Source organism: Tachypleus tridentatus, chromosome 2 (assembly GCF_004210375.1).
Source record: "Tachypleus tridentatus isolate NWPU-2018 chromosome 2, ASM421037v1, whole genome shotgun sequence".
Classification (NCBI taxonomy): Eukaryota; Metazoa; Arthropoda; class Merostomata; order Xiphosura; family Limulidae; genus Tachypleus; species Tachypleus tridentatus.
In genome coordinates, this window is record NC_134826.1 from 68,661,569 (window position 1) to 68,689,553 (window position 27,985).

At 35.1% G+C, this 27,985-nt stretch overlaps 1 protein-coding gene across 2 annotated transcripts; it reads right to left on the reverse strand.

Annotated features, from left to right (window-relative positions):
• Positions 1-17: 17 nt before the first annotated feature.
• LOC143244130 (xibalbin-1-like) lies at positions 18-27,257 on the reverse strand. Of its 2 annotated transcripts, none has more exons than XM_076488260.1 (4): positions 27,170-27,257; positions 3,956-4,048; positions 3,634-3,694; positions 18-2,312 (listed from the first exon to the last, which is right to left on the reverse strand). In XM_076488260.1, the coding sequence occupies exons 2-4, from the start codon at positions 4,035-4,037 to the stop codon at positions 2,174-2,176; spliced, it is 282 nt and encodes a 93-aa protein (XP_076344375.1). In that variant the 5' UTR covers positions 4,038-4,048; positions 27,170-27,257; the 3' UTR covers positions 18-2,173. The 2 variants fall into 2 exon arrangements, with proteins under 2 accessions (XP_076344375.1, XP_076344374.1); XM_076488259.1 differs by lacking the exon at positions 27,170-27,257 and adding an exon at positions 14,539-14,688.
• Positions 27,258-27,985: the final 728 nt, after the last annotated feature.

Here is a 27,985-nt window from a genome sequence, read left to right on the forward strand (position 1 = left end):
CAAAACTATTAACGTCGTTCCATGCTCCATACCACGTGTTTATTGAATCACCAAGCAGTTGAGATGTACAAAGACAATATTAAAGAACAAATTCGAAAGAACAGGATTGAACAATATTTTACTCGGAATACAAAGTGTTAAATAATTGTAATACGACAATACAGAATTGTACATCAGTGCACAATAGGTAAATTCGAATGCAAAGTTTGTTATTGTGTAGCAACAACGCGCTGGTATTCTTTGATAGATTGTTTAGGCAGGGTATTCATGATGAAACTTTTTATAATGGACGGTGACTGCCTGTTATGTATACACAAGTGTAGAGGACGACGTTTCGAAAGTCTTCCGCCTTTCCTCTTCAAGTCCAAAGACGAAAGACTTTCGAAACGTCGTCCTCTACACTTGTATATACACAACAGACAGTTGCCGTCCATTCTAAAATGTTTCAGCAACGCGCTGGGTTCGTAAGAAATAGGCCTAAATGTTTAATTACAAAAACAATAGTAACTAAGAATATGCGGGATTTTCACACGGTCGTTTACTTTTACTGTTTATTTTCAGAAATATAGATGGTTAATAAATAGGTTTGTTCAAGTTTTGAAAGTGTTTAGGTTTTACCCGTATAATTCGCAATCCCTCTTTTGTCGATATGTTTGTATGCCTCACGGTAACGTTATTTTAGTCATCTACACTACTCGCATTTAAAAGTTGTTATAGTAATATTTATAAACAAGACTATTAAAGATAATTACTAACTACATGATAAAAAAACAACTAAAATGGAATTCTAAGAAATACAGTGGGACTCTATATTGCAGAATATCTATAATAGATGGCGCTTTACTAACGTGAATATTTCAGCACTTAAATAATTGCTAACTGATCGATTCATAACTTGAAATAAGTACTGTTCTTCTACTTATTGTTTAATCGACCGTTAAAATACTAATTTCTCTGCCTAGAACCGTATGAAAAATTTTACTAGTGTGTGGTTTGGCCGATTTCTTTTAACCTGAACTGTTGGAAACAAAACATATTTTAACACCCACACTGTTGGCGTAAATTACAGCAAGAACAGTGTGCTCGTGTAACGGGTTGAAGGTGAACATAACTCTTCCTATCTAAATACCTGCCACGGTTAAAATGTATATCACTGTGGGAAGGTTTCACTCTTATGTTAACACACTTGTTGTCTGTACTTTATATTTAAATATGTTTTAAATTTTTGTTTTAAAATTAAATTGTTGTGATATAAGTCAATAAGAACATTTAAAATTTACAATTAAGTCATTGGCCAATGGGAACATTTATAAACGACTGTCAATTAAAAATCAAGCCAATTAGACATTTAAAATTGACAGCCATTAGGATTAAACCAATCAGAACGTTTATAATTGACTGGTCAAGCAAAATATATAAAATTGACAGAAATTAATATAATATGATAAGGTTATTAAAAACACATTATTATTATTAGTGGTAGTAGTAATAGTATTGAGTGTAAGAACAGGAAACGTTGATTAAATATCTAATTATACACACACTCACAGTATCTCGTCGAATCTCAAGGTTAATCGTTAAGTTACCATTTGTACATAGTGTAAATAACTCTTATAAAAACAAGCCTCAAGTCTCCAACAATGACATCAGTTTTGCCTTTATTTTGTAAATATTAATTATTGGCAATTATTTTGTATTATTTAACTTGATCTGCGTATAATGTAACGCATGATATTTAAAAAACACTGTTTTAGTAGACAGTGACGCGATAGATTAGTCGACTTTATTTTTCTTAATAATAGTAATAACTGAAGTTTTGTAAATTACTAATTTTGTTAACTTGTTATTTCTTGGTTATTACAATGGAACCATTTGAACTTGTAGTTTAATACAACCCTGCTTTCACTAGTTACTCGGAGCTTAGCATTTTAATTTTTTAATCGTGGGATGTTAGTAAATATGAACTACAAACCTTGAAAGCTACCTGTGATAGGGTCTATACACTGGTGAGTGATAATATAGAAATAAAGACAAAAGTTTCGACCGCTAACAATTAAACATAACGGTCACTAATGTTCACAACAACTGCTTATGGTTCAGGCAAACAACTAAAACTGAGTTCAGAGAGCACCAGATAGGGGCGCCACTAAAAACAACAGAAATAGCAAAGAAATTATTTGCCCCATCCTTGAAACAGGCCTTGTCTTTGGCAGCGACAGTTAGTGCCCCAAAGGTTACATCGACAAGAAGACCCGCCACAGCAAGAATGGGGACGGTTGTCACAGCTTCCACTTCTGGGAATACAGCTTCTCCTGAAAAAACAAAATCGTTTGTTTTGTTTTTACATTAAAAAAAACATTTAGTTTTGTAAAACATTATTAAAAGATAAGTGAATCAAAATCTTGTTTTGGGAGAGAAATTATCAGAAAAATAAGATATCGCGTGAAATTATTTAGACTGTCTTTTCGACCAGTTGTTTTGTTAACTGTTATATAATACTAAATTGAAATAAGCCAGAAACTCCATTTAGAAACCCAAGCGTGACCGCCCTGTTGTATAATGTAACGGATTGGAAGTCCGAGGATGTCAGGTTGGAGATGCGGTGCTCTTAAAGTTTCGTATGTTTAGTCGTGGGTGCTTTATAAGAAAGGAAAAAAGTCATTCGATTCAGACTTGTTGACTCAGGTGACGTGGACTGATTTTGTTTTTCTCTTACTTGATGTTCAGAATTAGGAAAAATTGTGTGAAACCTAGAGGTCTCTGATCTGTTTTTTTATATTCCAGTGTGTGTTTAATACCATTTAGGAGAACAAATAAACATTATAGACAAAGTAATTGTTCAAGAAGGCCTTAGGGATTGTTGGTATCATTGTTTGTTTTTTGAATTTCGCACAAAGCTACTCGAGGGCTATCTGCACTAGCCATCCCTAATTTAGCAGTGTAAGACTAGAGGGAAGGCAGCTAGTCATCACCACCCACCGCCAACTCTTGGGCTACTCTTTTACCAACGAATAGTCGGATTGACTGTAACATTATAACGCCCCCACGACTGAAAGGGCGAGCATGTTTGGCGCGACGGGGATGCGAACCCGCGACCCTCAGATTACGTGTCGCACGCCTTAACACGCTTGGCCATGCCGGGCAGTATCATTGTTGGTATTGTTGATGGCGTTTTTTTTTTGCATTGTTAGATATATTGTTGATTGTTTTGTTAAACAGATTTTTTATGAAAAGCTTAGAATCGTAATAAGAAAAACTTTAACACAGCTCTACAAACATAAGTTTGTTTTAATAACCCTGACTCACACTCTTTCCCCTGCACTACCATCAAAATGAAAGGGAACACTAGGCACTTTTTTGGGAGGAACTGTTTTCTCTAGCTTGTTAAACTACGACCAGTTCTTTTAACCAAAATCTCTACAAAATGACATTTATAGGTTTGCTTATAATGTTGGCAAATATATTTCAACTTTAACAAAATATAGTGGTTTGTCCAGTACAGTCAGATGTAATTTTGTTTTTAATTACTTCAAGATGTTTGTTTTGGTGCATCGCAAAGAAAACACTTTCGTATGACCTGATAACAGATAGTTACATGAACTAATTCTAAACTAAAATAGTCGAATTCTTTACTTGTCTGCGTAGGGCAAGACGTCCTGAATTCGATCTCTGTACGACTCCAGCTTGTTCTCCTCTGTAAAGATATAAGAAAACTGGTTAACGTTATCGGAGCAGATCTTCTTACTTTAAAAAAACATAAGAAAGGCAAATGATGAGACATACCTATTACTGTATGTTAGATGTCAGTGTTTTAATTAACTTACGATTAAGTAAAATATAGTAATGTGAACTTTGAAATATTAGTTTTAGCAACTTTTAAATGTTTACTACTATCGGAAACCTGTATTTACCTTAAGGAAAAGACAGTTAGGTCTAAAATAGAGATAAATATTACCATCAAGGGAGTAAGGCGTGACAACGACTGTTTCTGCCACGAGGAGAACTCCCAAAATAAAGCTCAGGACTAAGCAATTCATGACGTCAGATTCTGTGGGCGAAATAAGTTCAAAATATTTAAGGTTAAAAACGTTCATGTGAACTTGTGATCAGAGCAAGGTTACCTACTTAGATCAAAAATAAAACTACACTTTTATGTATACAGCTAATTAAATATCCTGTTCTCACTTATGCGCCCACCAGTGGCACAGCTTTATGTCTGCGGACTTACAACACTGAAAGCCAGGTTTCGATACCCGTATTAGGCAGAGCACCGATAGTCATTTGTATAGCTTTGTGCTTAATTACAAAACAAGCTTAATTATGAATGTTAGGATATAGTTTTATCAGTTGGGTACTCTCAGTATTAACATTTCCGTCCATAATCCCAGCAAGGTTAATACACTTATAAACTAAGAAATGAGTTGCGAATCTTTTATACGTAAGTAATCACTTGGTAAAATAAATGAAGTCGCTGCTAATTCCAGAATATACAGATAATTATTTAAATTGACTGTGGTTGATATATAACGGGTTGTATTTTTTGTCTTGTTAATTCTTACGATGACATTTCTTCTATTTTCTGAGATCTTAAAAACGATTAAAGAACTGCATTTCATTGGAATAAAATTCGAAAAAATCCCATAATTTAGCCTGTCGCTTTTAAAGTTCTATTAACTTAAATTTCAAAAAATTGTGTTTGCTGGTTTGGTTTCATGCAAAGCTGCTGCACAATAGACTATCTGCACAGATCGAACCCTAAATTATGATGTTACATTACCGCGAGTTACTGAAGGACATTTTGAAAATACGTTCATAACTTTAGATTACAAAATTAAACAACTCTCTTCTTCAACTTGCGCACAACAATAATATTCTCACAAATATAAGCGTCTTGTACACAGTAATTTGCTACGAACATTACAGATTACTAAGAACTAACTACAATTTACAGGAAACGAAACTTAATGAAATCTATATTGCATGTCTTGTTCTAAACTTCCATTTACCAATTGCAGTCACTTTTAAAGTAAATCCATAAAAAGTCAGGCCTTCCTTTCTCCGCGCACGCACACATAGACACCGAGAGTCGGGAAACAGTTTTGTCCACAACGGCTTCTTAAACCTATGTTATTGCAGAAGCTCCTAATGTCGTGGATGGGTGTTGCCTATTAATTCATTATAAAAGTATCAAATCCCAACTATTCGCTTAAAGTAGACCAAGTGTTGTTGATTAGCTATTTTCCCTACTTTAACTTAAGAACAGTTAGATCAGTATTTTTCTAAGATATTAAAAAAAATTACTTCAATTTTTATGTGTATTAACCTCTACCCTTTGAAGGTTTATGGTACTGAAAATCGGGATTCGATACCAGTAATGCACACAGCGGAGATACACCAATGTAGTTAAAAGCGGCCTCACCTTATAAGAATGGACATATATGTAACTGTCTTATGTACGTGTCCGAAATAATACATAAAATGTGACGCCACGAACAAACATCCATTAAAAAATCTCAAACGTTGGGTATTCAGTACAATTATAAAAAGTACTGTATGTACAACAACTATTTCTTTATTACAGAACACAACTATCACCAAGACTGTACGTGAGGGTTTCATTATATCTTTTTGATGAAATTTGTAAATGTAGGACTAAAAATTGAAGTTCTTAAGAACAGCTTTTTTTTTCAATAAAGATGGCACTTTTAATATATTACAACATTGCAGCTTCTATCAGTATGATCCGAACACTTTTCTCGTTCTTTCCAGAAAAATCCTTTTGTTTTTAAGTTTTGTCAATGAATTTTGTATATTACGATTAGTAATTACTAGCACAAACAACTGCTCTTAGGGCATCATATCTGCTAGTAATACTAATATATAGCAAACAAAATGGTTAATTACAGGTAAGTCACGTGACATCTGCTTCACGAAAGACTTCTTTAAACCAATAAGCTAAACTTTCCAACACTATGGTTCAGTTAGGTCTTGTCATACGGAATGAACTGTTTGAATTAATTAATTAGCCAGGAATGTTAATTGGCATGACTGATTTGCTAATCTCGTAGATTAAACTGAACAGTCAATCGCTTCGAACGACCGTTTCACGTAGCCAAATTATGTTTAGCACAAGTTTCAGTCTTTGTTCTAAACTTGGCTCGGAAATTGTTTTCATACTTTTAGTTGGATTTTCATCTGCAAGTTACATTAAATAACATTTGGCATAAAGCGTTACTATTAACTTAAATTCCCGTGAAACAGTCTTAGCACAACGAAATATTTGTTCCGTCAAATAATGTTTGAGTGTTATATGGAAACAATTTTCCCATCTACACCAGTTCAAATAAACTTATAGTTCACCAGAACTCCTTATCTTTAGAGTTGTCTAGTTTTTAATTTAACATATCATATTTTATAGTAATATTTGGTATGTATAACGTCTGATCATAACATTCTTTACTGAGTTTGTACTTGATTCTTCTAACATTTTTGGTTTTTTATCAAAAAAGCAATCACACTATTTATGATGAGAGTTTTTTGTTTTGTTTTTTACACATCTTTTGCTATACGTTTGGTTACACTAAAACTGCTAAATAAACAAGGATGTATAATACATTCAAATAAACCCTGAGAACCCTAAAAGCGAACTTTTTCGAATTTATTCCTCTTGTTTAAAAAAAACATAGATACAAGTATATTCTCCCTTTCTGTTTTTCTAACAACAATAAAAAACAACAAAAACTACTGATGCAAAGAGACAGTCAGAAAACGTTCACGCACCTAGTGACAAGCACTCCCATTACGCGCCCGCAGTCGACTCCATTAGTTTTTTACCGCTCGTGGCGCCGAATAAAACATTTCGTTCTGATGTACTTCAGGGGTTTGGAAACACGCCAGGCAACCCTTCTCATGGAAAAAGCCACAAGAAAACATTCAAGCAAATAAAAGTAATATTGACTGGAAAACTTCAAGATGATGTATTTAGTCTGCTTATCTCGGCAACACAGTTGAATTTTTTTAACATTCTTCCTTAAAGTTGTGAAATTAAAAACGAAAGTAGTTCTTATGATAAACGTGTCTCTCACATTAATGGACAGTTTAGTTTGTTCTAGATCAAAATAAAAGTAAAATGGATGTCTAATACCTTACCCCTGGTTCTGTTATTCGTGTAAGAGAATTGGAGTCTATTACTAAACTTTGTTTAGTACATCAGCCATTTTTTCTTTGTATATATACATATAAATACGCCATTCTCTATATGGTGCACACAACTCCATTCACACTTATTTTGTTTTCATCTCCAGTTGTGACAACCAATACATGTCCTTTCTTATAACACGTTTGAAATTTGATGTACCTGGAGTGATACTTGTATTTTGAACAAAAGAACATTGATGTAAACTTACTTATCTTTAGCATCAGCATATCCACATTAATGTTGCAATAAATTGGTACAACACCAAATCTCTAGCAACAAGATGTGAACACAGATGCACTCCAAATTTTGGAAGTTTTTAAAGCTACTAATAGAAGAACGTTGGGTAGAATAGGGACTACTAATAGAGGTCGCGAATAAGATTATAGGGTCTGCAAATAGAGGTCAAGGATAAGGATGTAGCCTACTAACAGAAAAAAAAAAAGAACCGTTTAGACTACAAACAGAAGACGCTGAGAAGAAAACGGAATACTAACAATGCACAATAAACCAATTCAACTTTATAGAATCTATTAAGTTCTATTTACAGGCAGACTCGTATCAAGTACAGACCGACAATGTTGTTAACCTGAGATGTAATGATTGTAAGTACTGAGTTGGTTTAACTTTTATTTTATGATAGTGTACTTTTACAAAACTGATTAGAGGAGTTAGTTACCTTTTGATCAGAAATTGTAAAATGATGTTTGGAATATTCTTAGTATAAGTTTATAAAACGTCAATGACAACTACATATGTTTTATACTATTGTATAACAAGGCATTTCAACTTTAGCATGTGATCAGTGTGAGATTACACCGCACAGCACGTGTGTAGCACATGGTTGTTATTGCTTTAATTCCAGGTACCAATTTAATATGCTAGAGAGCAGTGATTCTCAACCTGTGTGCCACGAGTGATTGACAGGTGTGTCGCGGTGTTTTTGCAACACATTAAACTTTTGTGGGATTTTACAAGCAAGTCGAACACATCAGTTAATAAAAGCTAGTATAGAGACACTCTGAAACCTTCCAAAAAACATACGATGGTTTTCATTAAACTCGATCACTGAGTAGTTCATACTTAAATTTTATTCTCGACTGTAACGGTTCGACTGTTAGTTTAATTGTGGCGCAACAAGCGCTTCGTACGTCATAAATGATGCATCAAACTATCAAACTGCTTTCTGGAACACGTTCTCATTCTGCGATAAGCTACAGCTACTACACTGTAGATAGGAATTTTGTGTCAACTGCAGAACTTCGTGCTTATCGTGTATGAATTGGCTTTATCATTTATCCATGGAAAAATATTTAAGTCTGGTGCTGCAAAGAGAATGTGTTGAATCAAAAGCAAGGAATCGGACGAAAGTACAAAAACGAATACATCAATTACGGTTTTATCGCTTTGGAATCGGAACATTGTCAATTACCGTTCTGCCTACTCTGCAATGCAGCTTTATCGAACGAGGCGCTTGTTCCTAGTAAACTGAAGAGACACTTGGAAACAAAACATTCAGTTGCGAAGGATAAACCAAAAGATTGCTTCGAGAATCTCTCGGCTCAACAACATGAACAATCAAGGAAGCTTGTGAACTACATGAAGCTGTCTGATAAAGGATTGATTGCAAGTTATAAGGTTGCTCAATTGTTGGCAAAGCGCAAGAAAGTGCAAACAGAGTCCGAATCGGTCATTGCGCCAGCGTTAGCAGTGATCGTTGAAACTATGCTTGGAACAGATGGCGCCAAAAATGTTGAGCAAGTTCCACTATCCAATGACACAATTTCACACAGAATTGTAGACTTATCGTTGGATTTGAAGGATCAAGTTTGCGAACACTTCGAAGCGCCTGAAATTGAATAGTCTCTGTTATGGTCTCTTCAAGTTGATGAATCTACTGACGTTAGTGGAAAAGCTCAAATTCTGGCTTTTGTTCGATACATAAAAGATGGAAAAATCGTAAACGAATACTTATTTTGCAAAGATTTAAGTACTGCGAAAGGCCAAGACATTTTCGAGTTGGCGAATGAAAACATTTTGCTCTTCAAATTACACTGGAATAACTGTCAGCGTTTGCAACGATGACTGTCCTTCAATGTAAGGAAAAAAGAAGGGATTCGTCACTCTGGTGCGCCAACAAAATCCAAACATTAGGATTGTTCACTGCATGATTTACAGAGGCGCTCGCATCCAAATCTTTGCCGAAAGATTTGCAGTCTGTTATGAATCAAGTTATTCAAGTGGTAAATTTCATCAAGTCTCGGCCACTTCAATCTAGACTTTTCTCTTCTCTGAGGTGATGGATTCGAACTACAGAAAGCTACTGTATCACACTGAAGTTCGATGGCTTTCGAAAGGAAAGGTGTTAAAACGTCTTGTCCAACTAAAAACTGAAGTAATTTCTTTCTTGGAGGTTGAGGAAATAGGTTTTGAATTTTCTTTTCATGATGAAGTCTGGTGGCTGAAGGTTCAATTTCTCTCCGACTTGTTTGACAAATTAAATTATCTGAACTTAAGTCTCCAAGGACCATCTGAAAACATTATTACTGCAGTCCAAACTGAAGGCCTTCGATGAAAAGGTGACGCTGTGGAAGAATAAGATCTCGAAAGGAGTCCTGGATTGTTTTCCTTCTGTTAACGAATGTCCGTCAAAGAAGAAAATTGTCCCTCAAATTTTGAACACATTAAGCGACCTACGGTCCGCACTAAAACATTACTTCCCGTCACTTGCTGTCGGCAAATATAACTGGGTGACCTATCCATTCGGAATCAACGAGACAACAAATCTTACAACTGAGGAGGAAGAACAGCTCATTGATTTACGAAACGACAAATTTTATCAGTCATTGTTTCTCGAAAAGAGCTTGGATTCGTTTTGGATCTGAATTAATAATTCATATCCTGCAATCAGTTCAAAAGCAGTTGAAGTTCTGCTTTCATTTGCATCTTCGTGGTTTTGCGAAATTGGATTTTCAGCATTGACTGAAATAAAAGCCAGAAAGAGAGAGAGGCTTCTTACAATCAATGATGAAATGCGAGCTTGTTTATCTACGTTAGAGCCTTGCTTCAATTTGATTTGCTCTCGGAAGCAGGCACAAGCGTCACATTGAAAACGTATGTAAAAATAAAATTTAGATTTTTTTGTGCTATACCACAAAATCGTTAAAAAGCCTTAGAACGACACTCACGGCCAAAGCAAGCGATAGTATTGTCAATGTGCAGATGACATAAATATCGCTTACTCTGGCCGTGATTTTCATTATAAGGCTTTTAACGCTTGCCGTATAACGTGTATCTAAAAAAAATCGTTAAGGCTTTCCAGGTATGCCGTGAAAATTTTCAGGTTGTCGTAGTCAGCCGCAAGTCAGAAAAGGTTGAGAACCACTGCTATATAGGAAAGAGCTTTCGAGAAGTTTGTCGCCAAACATAAGTAATAGCTATCAAGTAAGTACCAATATATATAATCTTGTGTTTTTCCTTGGATGGTAACGGTCATGAGCTTGCTGCTTTACTGATTCGCGTTAATAGAAACCCATTTTCACCGTTTACGTTCCAGAATATTTTAAAATGGATTAGTTTGTTTCTTCAGGTTATTAATGGCTTTTTGGCTGATTTTGATAAACATTCTATGTTAATCTATAACAGTTTAAATCACCTCGCTGTCTGATGGTTATAAACAACAGCATCAGTAATTATCTCTAACTTTATGACAGGTTTTAGCTATGTACAAGAAAGATGAATGTTCATCGACAGCTGAACTGAGACAGTTTTTACTACCTTACACAAAATTAAGTGGACTGTAAAGATGTTTTAAAACTGGGAAACAAGTTCACATCTCACTAGTCTCTCACACACTCCTTCAGTCCTATATATACCTCAGAACTGAGATAATGTTAGAGTAAATATTGAAGAACTTATGTTCAGATTGGAGCTTATATATTCTACTGCGAAAAATTATCTCCACTTGTTTTAGAGGTTTTTTGGGATGGGCTACCTTTAGAATGTGTTTCTATTTCCAGTGCTATAAGTATTGATACCTTGACTAACTAGAACTCTATAGACATTTTAGAACTATTAACACATCTCTACTAACTAGCACTTTGTAGATAATTAATAACATAGCTCGAGTAGCTAGCACTTTGCAAACCGCGCTTGTCCTACTATTTATTGTGCTTATACTGAAAGTCCCAGGATTCATGGTTCGTTCCCACAGAACCACTATCCAGATAATGCTGACTTGGTGCGTCGTATAAGTTACAATTAAATCGTACTTTTCGGTTACATAATATTAACTCGAGGATAGTGATAGGTACAATTATTTTGAGATTAGGAACGGATATTTGTCTAATTCATCTCAAAAAATTTGATCGAAAGAAAATAACAGCATCTTATTAGTACCGCCTTCTTGTGGCGTGTAATACGAAGCTTACATAGACATTGAAGAGTAGTTTATGTTCTACACCCTGTTGACAACTACCCGCCTTAGAGACGAGAAGTTTCTACCCTCTTGACAGAATAAGTAACAAAAGGTTGACGAAATAAATTAGTAGTATCGGCCATTTTAGCTGATGTTTAATAAGTCAACTCTTAAGAGAACATCGCTAATGAGTCACCATGGCTACAACCTGTAGCTCCTGATGAATCACCGTGGTTACTAGCTGTAAATACCTAATGCATCACTGGAGTTATAAATTGCAGCTTCTAGTAAGATAGGTCATGTGTACCGTTGAAAAGACAAATAACGCGTGATATGGGTCGTGTATGTAGTTCAGTGGAAGAAAAACTTACTTATTTTATAAGTTCAAAGGACAAAACAAGTTTTCTATACTCTTTGAAACTTAGCAACCGTTTGGGAATTCACAGTTGATTACTAACCAACTTGACACTGTTTAACTTAACCGTTCGTTTCATTTTAAGAGTTCAAAACGTTGTTTTGTTGTCCGATAAAGAAGCAATGAAAGAATGTTAAGTCTTTGAACTTGTTGATTCTCAATTAATGCTTTCTATGAAAACATCAATAATTGGTCCCACCTGTTTCACGATTATTCCGAAATGTATACTTTTTGCAGCTTACATTACTACGCCCACTTCTTCCAAACAAATAGGAAACAGCATATGTAAACCACTAACCTCACCTGCGTAATTTGTGCCAATAAAATAAATATCTACAGTTGGAGAATGTTAAGACTTCCCGAGAATCAGAACAAACATAATCTAATTAATAGAAATAGCGGAGTTTTTGTACTTAATTTTACTCGAGATACAGATGAAATAGTTTGCACTAGAAGTGACGTCTAGAACAAATAAATGTTTGTAAATTGTAACGTAACTTGCACTTGTTATCGCGAAAAATGGATTCTTTTGTGACATTTGAAGAACGCTATCTAATAGCATCCAGCACAACGCGAGGGTTATAACACAGATAATAGTGCTATGTTCTATATCTTAACACAGTACAAGTCCAACAAATATAGCAAAGAAAAATATATTTATTATATTGTACTTTGTCGTTAGACATCACTGTGGAAATTACTACACTTACATAATACAACATCTATATAACATGAAAAATATTACGACTGTATAACACAACAGAAATATTGCATCTAAATAGTACAACACAAAATACTATGCCTATCTAACACAATGTAGGAATAATATTACGTCTAGATTACACAACACAAAATACTACGTCTATATGACACATGAAAATACGTTTCTATAACACATTGGAGATACCGAGTCTATATAACACAATACAAAAATACTAAGTGCATATGACATAACATGAGAAACAACTCTTTTATTTGTACTAGGATAGTTCAAATATATTGATTGCTAAATTAGCATAGACGCTAAAACCTTCTGTGTTCATGCAGTGTATTGATTATACATGACACAACCAATCAGCTAATAGTAGCGTCACTTTCACCTTTTATATCTGAAGATTAGAGTAGTTTCATTGGCATATTACGCAGTTATTAAGTATTTCTTTTAAATTAATAATAAAATTGCATAAGAGAAACAGAACAACAAAGACGGATCTTTATAACAAATTATTGAAACTGGTTAAAACTAAGTCTCTTTCACAAAGGAAATACTTTAACTCGTATTTCGATTCTCGCTTCTAAATATACCCAAGTTTCGGCTAGAGAGTGTCAGTAGATTGTCCCCGACGTAACTACATAAATTCGCAAACTATCCTATCCGTAAAAAAACTGTTCTACGGTCAATAGAGCTAAGATATGGACACTTCTATCGTAACGTAGCAAAAATAACACTAAGGTGTTATAAGTACAATGAGTTAAAACACTATCCCATCTTAACAGTACCTACAACTACAAAGTATATCATCCTATAATCAGTGTAGCAACAATAACTTTTTCTCCTATCCCTGAATGCAGCCAATGTTAATACTGATATCATAAATACAGCGAAAATAATATTTCATTGTAAATAAAACCAAACTAGTAACTCTTCCATATCCTATACAGAAGATTATCTCGTTGTTTCCTCTTCTGGCCTCTTTAAGATGACTTTTATCAAGACGTTTCACCATACGGCTTCTTCATAGTTATTATCGAAACTACTCTTATGTTACAAAGACTCAATGTCGGTTCTCGTATGTTTTGTTCCCCGGCGGGACAAAGTTAAATTTATAGATTTGGTTCGATTCCCGCAGCGGATATAATAAATACCGCAGTGATGCTTTTCTTTAGACAAACGGTAACTGTTAAAAGAAAAACAGTGCAAGTAATATTTATAGTTTTGTGGCTCACCCCGGAAACTAATCGGTGAATGGGATGGCTTATAACGTTAAAAACTGGATTTTTGATAGCCATGGTTGGCATAGTACATATAGCTTTGTTTATTTCTGATTGTTAAGCACTAAGCTACATTAAGTTTTGAACTTCCATAGACTTTAAAGAAAGGCTGAATCACGTTGAACGCGTAAAGAAGTTTATTAGACGCTTGTAGAAGAGTTTATATATAATATATCGTTATCGGTTATCGTTATAAGTTATCGGTTATATATATATATAACCATGTTTAACACAAGCAGCATAATATAATCAAATTCTTACTGTTAACACGCTTTTAACAGGTTTACCAACAGGCTCGTGTCGCTGATATTAAGGTTTCGATATCTGTAGTGACAGGCCATTATGTAACTTTGTAATTAGTAAAAGGAAATCAAAATCTAAGAAGTTCTATTAAACGAAAGTCTTATCGTTAAAGTAACTACTTGTTGTATTGTCTAACATTGAATGACTTTATGGGAAGGTGTAAGGTAACGTGTTATTTTGAAAGTTAGTACTTTCTTTGACAAGAGACCTACTCACTCTTTATGACGTAGAGGTGGGTGACAGTTCTTCTAACTGGAGGATTTCAGCCTTTGGACAGTCTCGTCACGTCGGCGTTAAGTGTCACCGCTGGTCTATGAAAAGTGGAGAGTTTCTCTATTTTATACTGTTGTCGCCAGGGTATCATTCCTTCTGCGCATGTTTGAGATAGCCAATCGATAGAACTTTCATTGTTGCCCCTATCTAAAAGTGAATATTCGTGTTTATTGGCACAAATTTCACTGCATTGTCTCATTCCGTTCTATCTCGGTGTTTAATAATATTCATACCAGTGCACTTCTAGTCTCTATTTACTGGTAAACCTAACATGTTGGCAAAACTTAGTGTTTCATAGCCAATCATTTGTTATCACTTAATGATAATATTTTACTCGTTTAAGTATACATTGAAGTATAACATTTTAATTGAAGTAGTAAGAATTTAAGATGAAATAATTCACTAAAGAGTATTGATTGAAGCTACGAAAAAAGTTACAGTAAACAAACGTACTGTAGCATAAACACTGAAACTACGAAACTAATTAAAATGAAGAAAAACGTGGTGACGAGAAGCTAAGACAGTGGTTAGAAAGAAAATAAACAGTTTGAAATGCTATTGTATAGTGATATATGTATATTTAGCAAACCAAATGAAACCGTGAAAACTGTATCGCTGCTAACATCAGGAATGCGTTTCTGCTTATGTTGAAAGCTAACTCTATAACTACGTTGTGCACTTATTTGACGATCCCCGCTAGTACAGCGGTAAGTCTACAACGCTAAAATCAGGGGTTTGATTCCTATCGGTGGACTCAGCAGATAGCTCGATGTGGCTTTGCTATAAGAACATGCACACACATACACACACTTCTTTGAGAAGAAAAACTGTTTTATGTTCAAGTAACGACCTAACACCCATCAAGAACCAAACCTATATCTACAAATGAAATATAATTTTAAAAATCTTAGTAAAAAAAAAAGTAGGTAAATGATCCATGAAACCTGTTTTATCACTGACCGTTTGATCAAGTCCCCAGTGGCACACCAGTATGTTTTCCGACTTACAATGCAAGAAACCGGGTTTCGATATCAATTGTGGGCAGAGCCCCAATAGCCCATTCTAAAACCTTGTGCTTATTTGCAAATAAACAATTATTTGATCATCATATATCTCTATTACAGATAGGTTATCTGTTATCTGCCCCTTACGGGTATGGAAACCCGGTTTCTAACATTGTACGTCCGCAGACATGCCATTGGGAGATCTCTGTTAAAGGCGAATGTACATTTGAAATAAGCTTTAGGTTTGTTTGTTTTTATCTTTTAAATTATTCACGATGTTCGAGTAGTTATTAAATGAAGTCATAAGGATTTAGGTATCAACCCGGAGAAATAAATTATACTTGAAACATTTGGATATTAAATATTGTATATAATAATAATAATAATAATAATATATTGCAAAATGAAATGTCGATACATCCTCTCAACTAAATCTTTATGGGTCTGTAATACAAGTTACGATGCCTCTTTGAGCACCATTTTTCTTCATAGAATTTTTTGATGTTTTAGTGAATAATCTTGTATTAAGAATGTTGTTGAAAGCTTCATTTGTAAGTGTAATAGAAGTAATAACCTATTGCAAAACAATTATGAATAATAACTTGAGTGAAAACGTTTTTATTCAACGCTGTTTTGAAGTTTTCGAATCTGTTTTTATTTATAAAAGCCTATAGTGAAATAAATGTTTCTTTTAAAATGCTTCGTAGAAGTTCTCTTGGATACATAATATAGAACATTATCTTTCCTATTAAAGCAAGCATAAACGTGTTTTGTTATACATATATAAATATTCATAGGACTATGAGTATACCAGTCAGTGTGGGGCATATTAATTAACCAAAGCAAAAAGTGTAAAATAATTAATATCCTATGAGAGAAAAATAAAGAAAAATCGAGCAATTCGAAAAGTGGTCGGGCGTACTGTCTGGATAGGAAAGCCGAAAAGCAAACACTAATTTGATATATCGAAGAAATGTATAAGATATTTCTCAAGTCTCAAACGTTCTCTGTTTGCACAAATAATAGATTTTTTTAATATGAAAATCTAGTTCCCAGAAGACTCGGTAGACATGATATGGTTGTGTTATGTAGCCCTGCCAGCTGAGTGGACTTGATGATTATGATGTTGTTGTGTACGAAAAGGTGGTGGCAGTAAGGGTGCTTTCTGTTATCCGCTTTCAACACCCAACTCTTAATATCCTTCCATACAGTTTCATGCTGTGAAGTAATTGATGGTTACTGGACGCAGAAGTATCTAACGAGATTAAGTTGTAAGATCACGGGTCAAAGTTGGAAGAGGGTATAACTCAAACAGCACTTTATATCAACGTTATGATGGTTGTAGTATAGACTTTATCTTGTAGTACTGCTATAGTAGCGGCCATTTATTTTCATTGCATCCCATTGTAGAGTATTAGCGCACTCTAAGAGATAAAAGATGTTTGTGTACGTTACAGAAAAAACACAAATAAACAGACTAGATTCACTTTAAAACCAATTTTAAACTTTTGATATGCTTCTTAATCAAGTAGATGTGAGAAAAAAATGATTAAAAACCTGGAACTGTTTCACTTTAATTGTGTTTTTTGTTTAGTATAAGAATGTGGCGTCATCTATGATGTAATTTATGTTAAAAAATTAATACTCATTAGCAGCGGTAATAGGGTGAGCGGTTGTGAGCTCCCCATTAACTTGCTAGTTGTTCCAGTCTATCATCCCACAAAGTTTGGTTGAGATTGGCTCAGCGATCCAGTAGTTCGATAATGAGCAAACAGACTGATACACACATTGACCTTTATATACATTGATTCTTTAAATATAGGAAAACAACACGAGTAGAGCAAAGCGAAACAGCGGTTAGACTTTTTTTATATACTTCAAACAGAGGAAAAAACGACAGTTTGTTGGACTTTTTTCTTTCCTACAATTTTGTTTTTAAATAAAGGAAAAACAACACAAGAACGAGAATATAAACCAGCGGTGTCTTAGACTTCCTATTCGTACAAACATACTTCAAATAGATAAAAAACAAAATTCGACTCTCGCTTTGTTTAACGTATTTCTCTGAAGTATGAGTAAACCTCGATTCTGTTGGCACTTCACGTACTCAAAGCCAACACTTGTTAATTCAAGACAGGTTGAAGATCGAATCTTGAAACTAGACGAAAGACTGTAAATGATATCTGATTTCCTTGTTCTTTATGACAGTATTTTTATGCATATCTGTGTATTCGGTTGATTGATTTATTGATTATTTTGAATTAAGCACAAAGCTACACAATGGGCTATCTGTGCTCTGCCCACCACGGGTATTGAAACCCGATTTTTCGCAGTATGAGTCCGAAGACACACCGCTGTGATGCCTGGGGAGACCTTTGTGTTCGGCCTTCTTATTCGTATTAATATTTAAATTTCACTTTTCTATTTCACAGCAAAATACTTAGAGCATGATTTGTGTGGGCGGTGAGGTGGAAGATGTGTGGAATAAAAAGTTATAAACTTAGAATTACGTCAGTCAACCTTTTGTTATTGTTTTCTATGAACATGTAAGCCTAACAATAACATAAATGCCATTTCAGACCTTTGCTAATGCATTAAAATGTATTCCAAAGTAATTATATCCGATTTACAGCCATATGTTCACTTAAATGTAAAACAGATTTACAATGCGAATAATCTGTATTGGATAGCCATAGTTGACACAGCAGAGATAGCTCATTTTGTAGCTTTGCGCTTAAAAGAAACAAACCATTTTAATTGTGTTGAAAATGCGAAATATTTGCCTAAACTCTAGTTTTAAGAATAGAAAATAAGAGTACTTCTAGTTGAATATTCTTATGTTAGTTATTTCATATTCAAAATAGAGTGCAAATTTCAAGATGTTTTTAAAAATGATGCCTCTGTAAGATTTCCTTTTGTACTGGACATTACGCCACTGAAATGAAAGCAACAATGTTTCACATATAAAAACTGTCATAAATAAATAGTTCCATACATAATTATTTCTGAGAAACCAACTCAACTGTCTCATGAATACATCGAAATTAAAATATCACAAAAGATACATTTACGTTTAACATGTAACAGATTACTAATAGTCAGATTTAAACACAAATAAACAGACTAGATTCACTTTACAACCAATTTTAAACTTTCGATATGCTTCTTAATCAAGTAGATGTGAGAAAAAATGATTAAAAACCTGGAACTGTTTCAGTTTACTAGACTTTAGAAACTCCAAAACTTTACAAATAAATAAACGAAGAAAACAGTCTGGGAATACAATAACCGTTTCGACACCCAGTTTCATGTCTCTTATTAGACTTCAAGGACTTTGATCTATATTTATTTTTCGAAAAACGTCACAGTGGACAATTTCTGTGTATATTGCGCGGAATCGAAACCTGTATTTTAACTTTGAAGGTATGTAAAATTATCTCTCACAGAGATCTTTGAAGACTAAAATGGACGCATTAATCCACCAAAACTAGTTTCTAGTCTTCGTACCATTATTTTGTTCCAAAAGATTGTTTCATTGAGTAATGTACATCGTATTATGTATGTTACACCACATTAACAGTCTCACTGTAGAGGTTCTCCAACAATTACCATTCTTCCATGATAATCATTATGAACCGGAACTTTAAAAAAGACAAAGCCTAGATTAAATGAAGTATTTACATCAAAATCTTAAATTTTCTCTTCACCATTGAGAATAAAAGCACGTAATAATTACGTACCACGGCACGTGTTAATTGTACACCTTGGCATGTGTTAATTGTTTCACAGTACGTGTTGATGCTGCGCTACAGTACGTATTAACCTGTTTAGAGTTTACTGTTGCGAAAAATGTGTCATTAAAGATATTTTAGAATAGTGAGAAATAACACTATTCATATACAAAAGTACCTTAGATATGGTGTTTACAGGCACTAGGTGTTGTTATTGACAATCGATAGCGGCTCCTGGACAATTTGAAATCCATCTTAAGTTATGCAAACTGCTTGTGGCTTCCACGCGCTCAGCTTTCAAAGACACTCCAGCTACATATCATGAGGCCGAGCGAATTCTATCCATGAATAGACAGGAAATAAAACTGGCACTGAAAATTATTGGAGCTCTGATTTTTCTTCCTTATTTTTAAGAAAAGGAAAAGGCTTTGCGTTAACACGAATATTGGATGAATTGAGAAATATCCGACAGACAATATATCATATAATAGATATATTTACCTCAATTCGTACTTCGATAGACATGTTCACTACATCCTGCATCAGGTGAGTCTAGTGAGAAAGAATTTAAACTATATTAAGTGTTTGTCATCAGACTCTACTCAGACAAAAGGAACCCAAATTACGGATAAAACAGGGAAACTAGTAATGAGTCTGTCAGACGCCACTGGTGGGCTTGAAAATCGCTACTGTTCGATCCGTATCTATATCTTCACAGGTGTACACTCTGGAAAACCAAGTTAAGATATGTGTAAAGTTCTTCTGCTCTCGTATAAAAATTTAAATCTTGCTGAAATAAGACTACAATGCACTTTGTTACTGAATCTTCGCTCTACTCTGGTTTTATTGTTGAGGGAAATCACGAAGTGCGTCTCGTATGACATGATTATTGTTTGTGTTTAGGTATTTCGTCTACAATAAGATTTGTTTTGTTCATTCATATATGTGGTAGGTGTTCCAAAATTTCAACTAACAGACTTGAAGGAAACCAGCTATCATTTGCAATATCTTTTAAAAAGTGGCTCTTTCACATAATTCTTGGTTTAGTCAGCTTTATCTGGTCTTGCTATTGAAGTACTTATGAAGGTGGTAAGGGTGTACCACACCCTTTTAGTCGTGCCGGCGTTTTAATGTGACGGTCAATAAGATTCGTCAGTAAAAAAAAGTAACCCAAGAGTTGGCGGTGAGTGTTGATGACTAGCTGTCTTCCCTCTAGTCTTACACTGCTGAGTTAGGGACGACTAGCGCAGATAGTCCTCGTGAAGCTTGGTGCGAAGTTCAAACTAATCATAATGATAATATTCTTTGTCTTGTCAACTGAGGACCAGTGACGACATACAAAACGTCACCAATCAGTTCAGTTGTTCCGGCATTGTTTTATTTTCTTTTGAAAGGTAACATACTGGAAAACCTTGGTTTGTCTCTCAAGAAAGTAAAAACAGCTGACTTGCTGGGCCTTCTGAAAGCTCTTCAAGAAAGGCCACACTCTGAACCTCAACCACGCCTCTTATTTCTGGTAAGCCTAACTTGTCGCATGCTACAAATTAAAACTTAATATCGCGCGTCAGTTTTCTGTTTAATGCTGCGCTGGGTTATAGAGTATATTTTAATTAGACAGCTCTCGAGCCCACTAATCTTTCCTATTTTACCAAAACTATAAATTACGATATTAACAAAGTCAATACATTTTCAAACGTGTAATATCAAACTGAATAATTTATAATCTCATTATATCAGTGGTTATCCTAGCTAGGATAGAAACACTATTGATGAATGCAGTGTTACTAATAATACCGATAACAATAGTTACGAAAATGGTTTTAAATATTTCATGCCATATTTGACTTATCCTCTAGGTGTTTCTACTCTACTAAGTGGAATTATTTTATAGTTGAGCTTAACTTATTCCCGCTAGGGGTGTTTACTCTTAATAAATATAAGAATACTGCAAACTTCAGTCCAACCTCTAGCGTCACTCTTTTTAAGAGCAATTGATACTTAAGAGAATGAAGAGTTCCTTACTATATGCTGTGGAAGTCATATAATGTATATGTTCTCCTCCTGACTGATTGTGGAAAGCTTTCTTAAAGATGATATAGATACTCTGTGATTCCTATCCTCTGTTCGTGTCTCGCACAATGCAACGTTCAGAATGACGCCATTAGTAAGGTACTGTATTATGGATTGTCTCAGAAGTTCATCTTAAGTGTTAAGCTCCTCTTACAAGTGTCAATCGAGTAGATTTATTTCTAACCTTATGGAATACTTAAACAAGTTTCTTTTGAAGAAAGACTGTCACTTTAAGTACTACTGAAACCACGACAAAATTAGATTTTGTAATGAATATACTATAAACTTCAAGACAGGAATCTATTTCAGAGTGAAGATTTGTTTAGCTACAGAAACTTTAAATAACGAAAATATTTCTGTTGCAACGTTATATGGTAGGCCACGCATACCTTATTCAAATGGATTAATTTTTATAACTTAAAGAAAATTTGGTATTGTAAAAAGTTAGAGTAACAATCATTGATTTCATATTGTCCTGTATCAAAACATCGGGGCCCGGCATGGCCTAGCGCGTTAAGGCGTGCGACTCGTAATCTGAGGGTCGCGGGTTCGCGCCCGAGTCGCGCCAAACATGCTCGCCCTCCCAGCCGTGGGGGCGTTATAATGTGACGGTCAATCCCACCATTCGTTGGTAAAAGAGTAGCCCAAGAGTTGGCGGTGGGTGGTGATGACTAGCTGCCTTCCCTCTAGTCTTACACTGCTAAATTAGGGACGGCTAGCACAGATAGCCCTCGAGTCGCTTTGTGCGAAATTCCAAACAACAACAACAACAACAACAATCAAAACATGTCCGTGTAATAAAAGCGCAGATAGCCCTCGTGTAGCTTTGCGCGGAATTCAAAACGAACAAAAACAAAATCAGTATAATTTCTAGTAAAGTGATAGTTGATATCTGTAGGTCTCGACATTGGTCTCTTTATGAAAGTTGACATCTTTATTATTATTACAATAGTAGTTTCTAACACGTCGGCTTCGTCGTTACTGTTGTTACGGTGCTAGTTTCTAACACGTCGGCTTCGTCGTTTCTGTTGTTACTTTACTGTCTATAAATATTGCTGTATTAAACTTGTTACTTCACGATTTGTTCTCGTGTTATCGTTAGTATTTCACGAACTCTCCTCTTGTATATATGTTTGGTCTTTTAATGTATAAAACAAATAACTTTCGACTTTGAAGGTTCTGGACGGTTCCCTCTCGGTATCAGTCGACTGAGAAATGATTCTCCAAGTGACTAACACTGATTATTAAAATAGTCTTGTCACCATCCGATTATTGTTTAAGAAGCCGTACATCTGGTAAACATAAAATAAGTATCGATATAACTGTATTTGTAAATCATAGTAGTTTCAGAACACAGAACACTTTCTATGTTGGTTATAGTTTATACAACATTTTGTTGTTGTAGTTTGAGGTGCTTCATCAAAGTTGAACGTATGTGTTTAAAGCTGCTGATTTCGACATGTTTCATGTTGAACATTTTGTACATTAATGGAAAAATAAAATGTTTGGAATTATTTGATAAAACTATTTTACAGTAGAATACACTGCACAACAATTTTTTTGAAAAGTTTTGCTTCCTGAAAAGTGTTTTTTGCTGATTGTGACAGGTACCTTGTGGGTATGCACGAATATACTTTTGGTTTTGCTTGATCACGTAGGAACTCTGAGAAATACAGCTAATTGTTTAAAGGCAATAACGTATTTAATTGCGTTTATGTTTCTAATACGCTATTAACTTCAACATAATTGTTTTGCTCGTGATTTTCGTTTGTATTCAACGTCCGGTACATCACGTTGCAGTGTCCAACAGTAGTCAGCAAGCATTGACGGATTCCAGTTGCCCTGATATCGTTTTTTCCATTGTAGCAATGTCCTCGTGAAACCTTTCACCGTGTTCGTCACTGACAGCACCGAGATTTGAGGGGAAGAAGTCCAAGTGTGAGTGGAGGAAATGAATCTTGAGTCATATGTTGAAATTTATTGTTTTGTATGCTTTGAGAAGTTTGTCTATCAGCTAAATGTAATGTGGAGCTCTGTAATTGCCAAGAAAATTGTCAACAAAGTTTGTGAAGGCTTTCCAGGCAATCTTTTCCAGCCCAACTAACAGATCTTTGAACCGCTTGTCACTCGTAACATGTCTGATCTGATGGCCAACAAAAATGAAATCAATAAACAAAGAAGGCGAAGGTTTTCGTTATTTAAGATAGATGTTCCCAAATTTCACGAAAGTCCCAATTTTATGTGAAGAGGAGGCAAAAAAATCTTTGCCGGGTTGATAAGCGGTTCATGTGCCACATTTTTCTGTCCTAGAACTAACTTTTTATGGAGTGGCCAGCTCTGTCTAGAATAATGTGACTCTTTGGCACGACTGTCCCATTCACAGATGAAACAACAGTACTTTGTATAGCCGAGCTGCAGTCCCAGTAACAGAACAACGACTTCCAGATCTCCACAGATATTCCAGTTGTACTTACTGTACTGGATGTGCTTCAGCAACATTTCCATGTTCTCGTAGGTTTCATGTGTGCTGCATAGCCAATAGGTATTGAAGGGTGAACGTTGTCATTGTGTAACAGAACAGCTTTTAGGCTTAACATTGAATCAATAAAGAGACGCTACTCTTGCGGGTTATAGTCACAGCCCAAAGCAGAGAACAATCCTTCGGTGTCAACACAGAAACACTGTCAACTTGTGCAAAGAATTTAGTTATATCATCTTTGTGGCTTCGAAAAACGGTAATTTTCGTACCTGGTGACAGCAAACACCATTCCTGTAGTCCCGAACCCAGCAGATCGTTTAATTCTGACTGTGTTATGAGATGTGGATCGACTGAGGAGCACAGTTCAAACTCCGGATCAATGTCACTGCCAGTTCCCTGCATTGCAGTTTCTTCATCTGGTTCGTCTGAGGTTTATTCCTCTGGTGGTTTCGGAATTGGAAGACTGACTAATGTGTCTGGTTTCTCTACCAAAAACAAGTCAGTTGAATACCCTAATCTGCCTTCAGCAATGAGACTCGTGCCACATGACGACAAATAGAAGTAACAGTCCGTCACATGGTCTTTTGTTCTCGCCATATCATCGGGACGGCAAACAGCATTGTCTTTTGAGTGCTTCTGAGCCAAGCTCTGAGACAAACAGCACATGCCACACAACAAATGTGAGGCGCCCATTCCTGGTCTTGATCACCAATTTTACAGCCAAAGTACAGATGATATGCTTTATTTACAAGAGCAGTCATAGAGCGTCTTTGATGAACAAGCGTATACTCGTCGCAAATATAGCAAAATCATGAATGTATCGCGGCTATTACAACATTGACGAGACATATTGACCGACACCAATCGATCTATAAATCGTCTATAACATCTAACATACTTGTTACAGTGCTACTGAGGCAATGCTACATTCCGAAACAATACGTACACACTATAAGGTTTATATTAATCCAGTGAGCAGCATCTGTGTATGCAAGCCACTTTTATAGCCTGCTGAGACAGCGTCAAGCTGGTTCCGGCCTGCTCGGGCTGCATACTTTGACAGAACAGCTTCCAACTTGGCCTGATTTCATGCCTGGACATGCTCAGACTGCACAAAATATTGTTTATTTTGGACACAAATATAAGAAAAAAAAACATGACAAAACTGAAGATTTCAATGAAACTGTACGTTATGGGCAAATATGGTTGTGATTTTCGTGATCAGCAGCCAAAAATCTATAAGGAACACCCAACAATGTTCAAGAAACAAAAACTGTTGTGCAGTCATATCATTATGGTGCTTTCTATGATATTGACAATTATATATCTTTTGTTCAGCTGTTGTTGAAAATGCCAATCACAATACCCGAAAGTGTTTATTTGTGAGAGATCTGTGGTATCATGAAAGCATGCGGTAACACCAGCGCCTAGTTTAGTATCTGTTTAAATACATGAAGGAAGTCGAGATAAACAAACTGATGTAAAGGTTTCGTACCAGAGAATTAAGACAGTACACTGTACTTAATACGATAAAAGTTGTTCCGGTTTCAACTCTAATCTGATCCTTGCCACACTGGGTTTAACACATTAAACTGACCCTTTCCACTTCGGTTTCAGCACATCAAACTGATTTTGGTCACACCGGTTTTAACCCGTTAACTTAAGTTTGTTTGCGCGATTCTAACGCGTTAAATTAATTTTCGCCACATCGGTTTTAATACGTTAAATGATAGACGCTCGCTGCTGTACTCACCTCGACACTATTCGTCTAGATAGGATCAGAAACTGGACTTCAAATACACTAGTTTGTTAAGTAGGTCTACCTATTTTACTTTGCCTTTGTAAACAATTTACTGGAGATATTTAAGAGAGAGAGAATGTAAATAATCTTTATATTGAATGTTAACAATGAAAGATCGTCTGTGATCAACCAGACGTGTAATAACCCAGACCAATAGTTCGGGTTGCTGTTGACATTTGTCATCAGGATAAACTTCTGTTAATGGAACTGCGGAAGTAAAATCCATGTGACAGTAGGAGAAACATCAGTCACAAAGAAATCGATTTAAAAAAATCACCGAGAGATAGAGAGTGGGATAGATGTCTGAATCATACAGCTGTCTAATCAATTCCTTCATCGGGCCTGACTGTTTTTCTGTGCCCAGAGATAAATAAAAAATACTTCGCATACCAGAAAGTCATTCTAATGCAATTGATTTTACTTTCTGTCATATTCATACTTATCAGATAGAGTTAACTGGAGCATTTGATACGACATTGGTAAGTTTTGGGTCCAGTATCTTTCAAGTATATATCCTAAAGTTGCGAAGAAATTGACACAATTAAGTTTATCGAAGTGGAATGAGAGCAATAAAAACTACAGGTAGCGTTGCTAAAGAGCTGGGGGCCTACGTGATGTAGGCACGTGGTAGTGTAATAGATGTCACATGGCTTTAAATGTTAACGACTATGTTCATCGAGTAGGTATTTAAATTACTAACAGAATGTTAGTATTACATAGCTATGAAACTGTGTTTCGTATTTCAGGTAGTGTTTCATACCAAGTTGTGAAACTTGTATGTCAGGTAATGTTCCATATGAAACTGTGAAATCGTTGCTTTATTTTGGATAAATATAATGCTTTGAAATGCTATGCAGGTGTTCATATAATGTTGACTAGCGCTATACGTTTGTTCATATAATCTAACAAATGCTATACGAATGGATATTTTTTTTCATATAAACTACATAAGGTCTGGTGTCGTTTTCATAAATTGCACTGTATCCTGTTTAGTATCGACTTTCATCAAGACTTCGCCAAATATTGATAAGAAGAATCCTAATTAGAACCAATTGGCCTTAGGACCAATGATGTTTTTAGAACTTAAGAATAGTCCCATGAAAGTTTACATAATATATTTTTAGTGAGTTCATACATCAGATGTTTTTTGTTCTACTTTTCTACAGGTAAATATCAAATGGAATACATTTAGCTATTACCAACACACGAATACAATGTTGTATGATTTATCACACAAGTACCAGATGGTATGACTTACCATCATATAACTACAAGATTGTATAACTTATTAAACATCTACAAGAAATTCTCTTCCCACCAAATCGAAAACGTATTTACTCACATAGAATATTTTTATCACCTAAAAAGTGGAGTTTGAAGCTCTGTCAGCTGTCGTTAGTTCGTTTAGTGGCTAGGCTCTCTGTATAATGCTACACTTTAACGAAACTAATTGAACTAGTATAATGTTAAACGAAATCGATATACTTACAAAACTTACTAGGGTAGCATTCTGTGAGTGACCAGCTTGTCAAGGTGTATGAATCTTGTGATGAGTGAACAGCTTGTCAATTAGTGTGAATCACACTAACGTATGAATGATTTTATAAGCGGCCTATCTATAACGTGTTTATTTGCTTTAGACGTCTTTAAACGACATTGATATTGTTGTTCTAACTAAAAGCACTTTCTCCAAACAGCTTAAAGACTTTAAAGTCTAACTTCCTCATCTCTGTCACGCACAGAAACGCTGCTTCAGACATATATGTAATCAATGTGTACCATAGTAAAGATGAAAACCCTTTCGTTTTAATGCTCTAACTTGGTAGACGTTTTCTGGAACTTTAAGCTGATCATCATCTATCTATCGCATCAACTGGTAAAAACACAGTAAAAGTCTAGAAATTCTTTAGCGTTCAGCTAATGGTATTTTTATCCTTTCAAATTATGTATAAAATTACGATAAAGGTATATAACTTTTACCGTTTCCTTAGTGGGGATTAAAAAGCACAGTAAAAAAAAAGTTTTCTGAGCTATGTGTAACATCTCGCAAAATATATTGGTTTCTACATTTTCGTGTCTTTCACTTCGTTTCATTACATGTAATTCTCGAACGATCTGTACCACATCTGTCTAAACCCAACGTTAAAACGAAGTTTCTGATATTGATAAGATGTTAAATGTGTTTTTTACCCTCTTGTTTCCTGGTACTTAATAGCAGGCATGCGGTTGAGGGAATGCTAATTACGTGTTTTGAAGGCGACACCAGTAATTTTCTTTATTGGCCTAAAAACTAGATCCGTTCGTT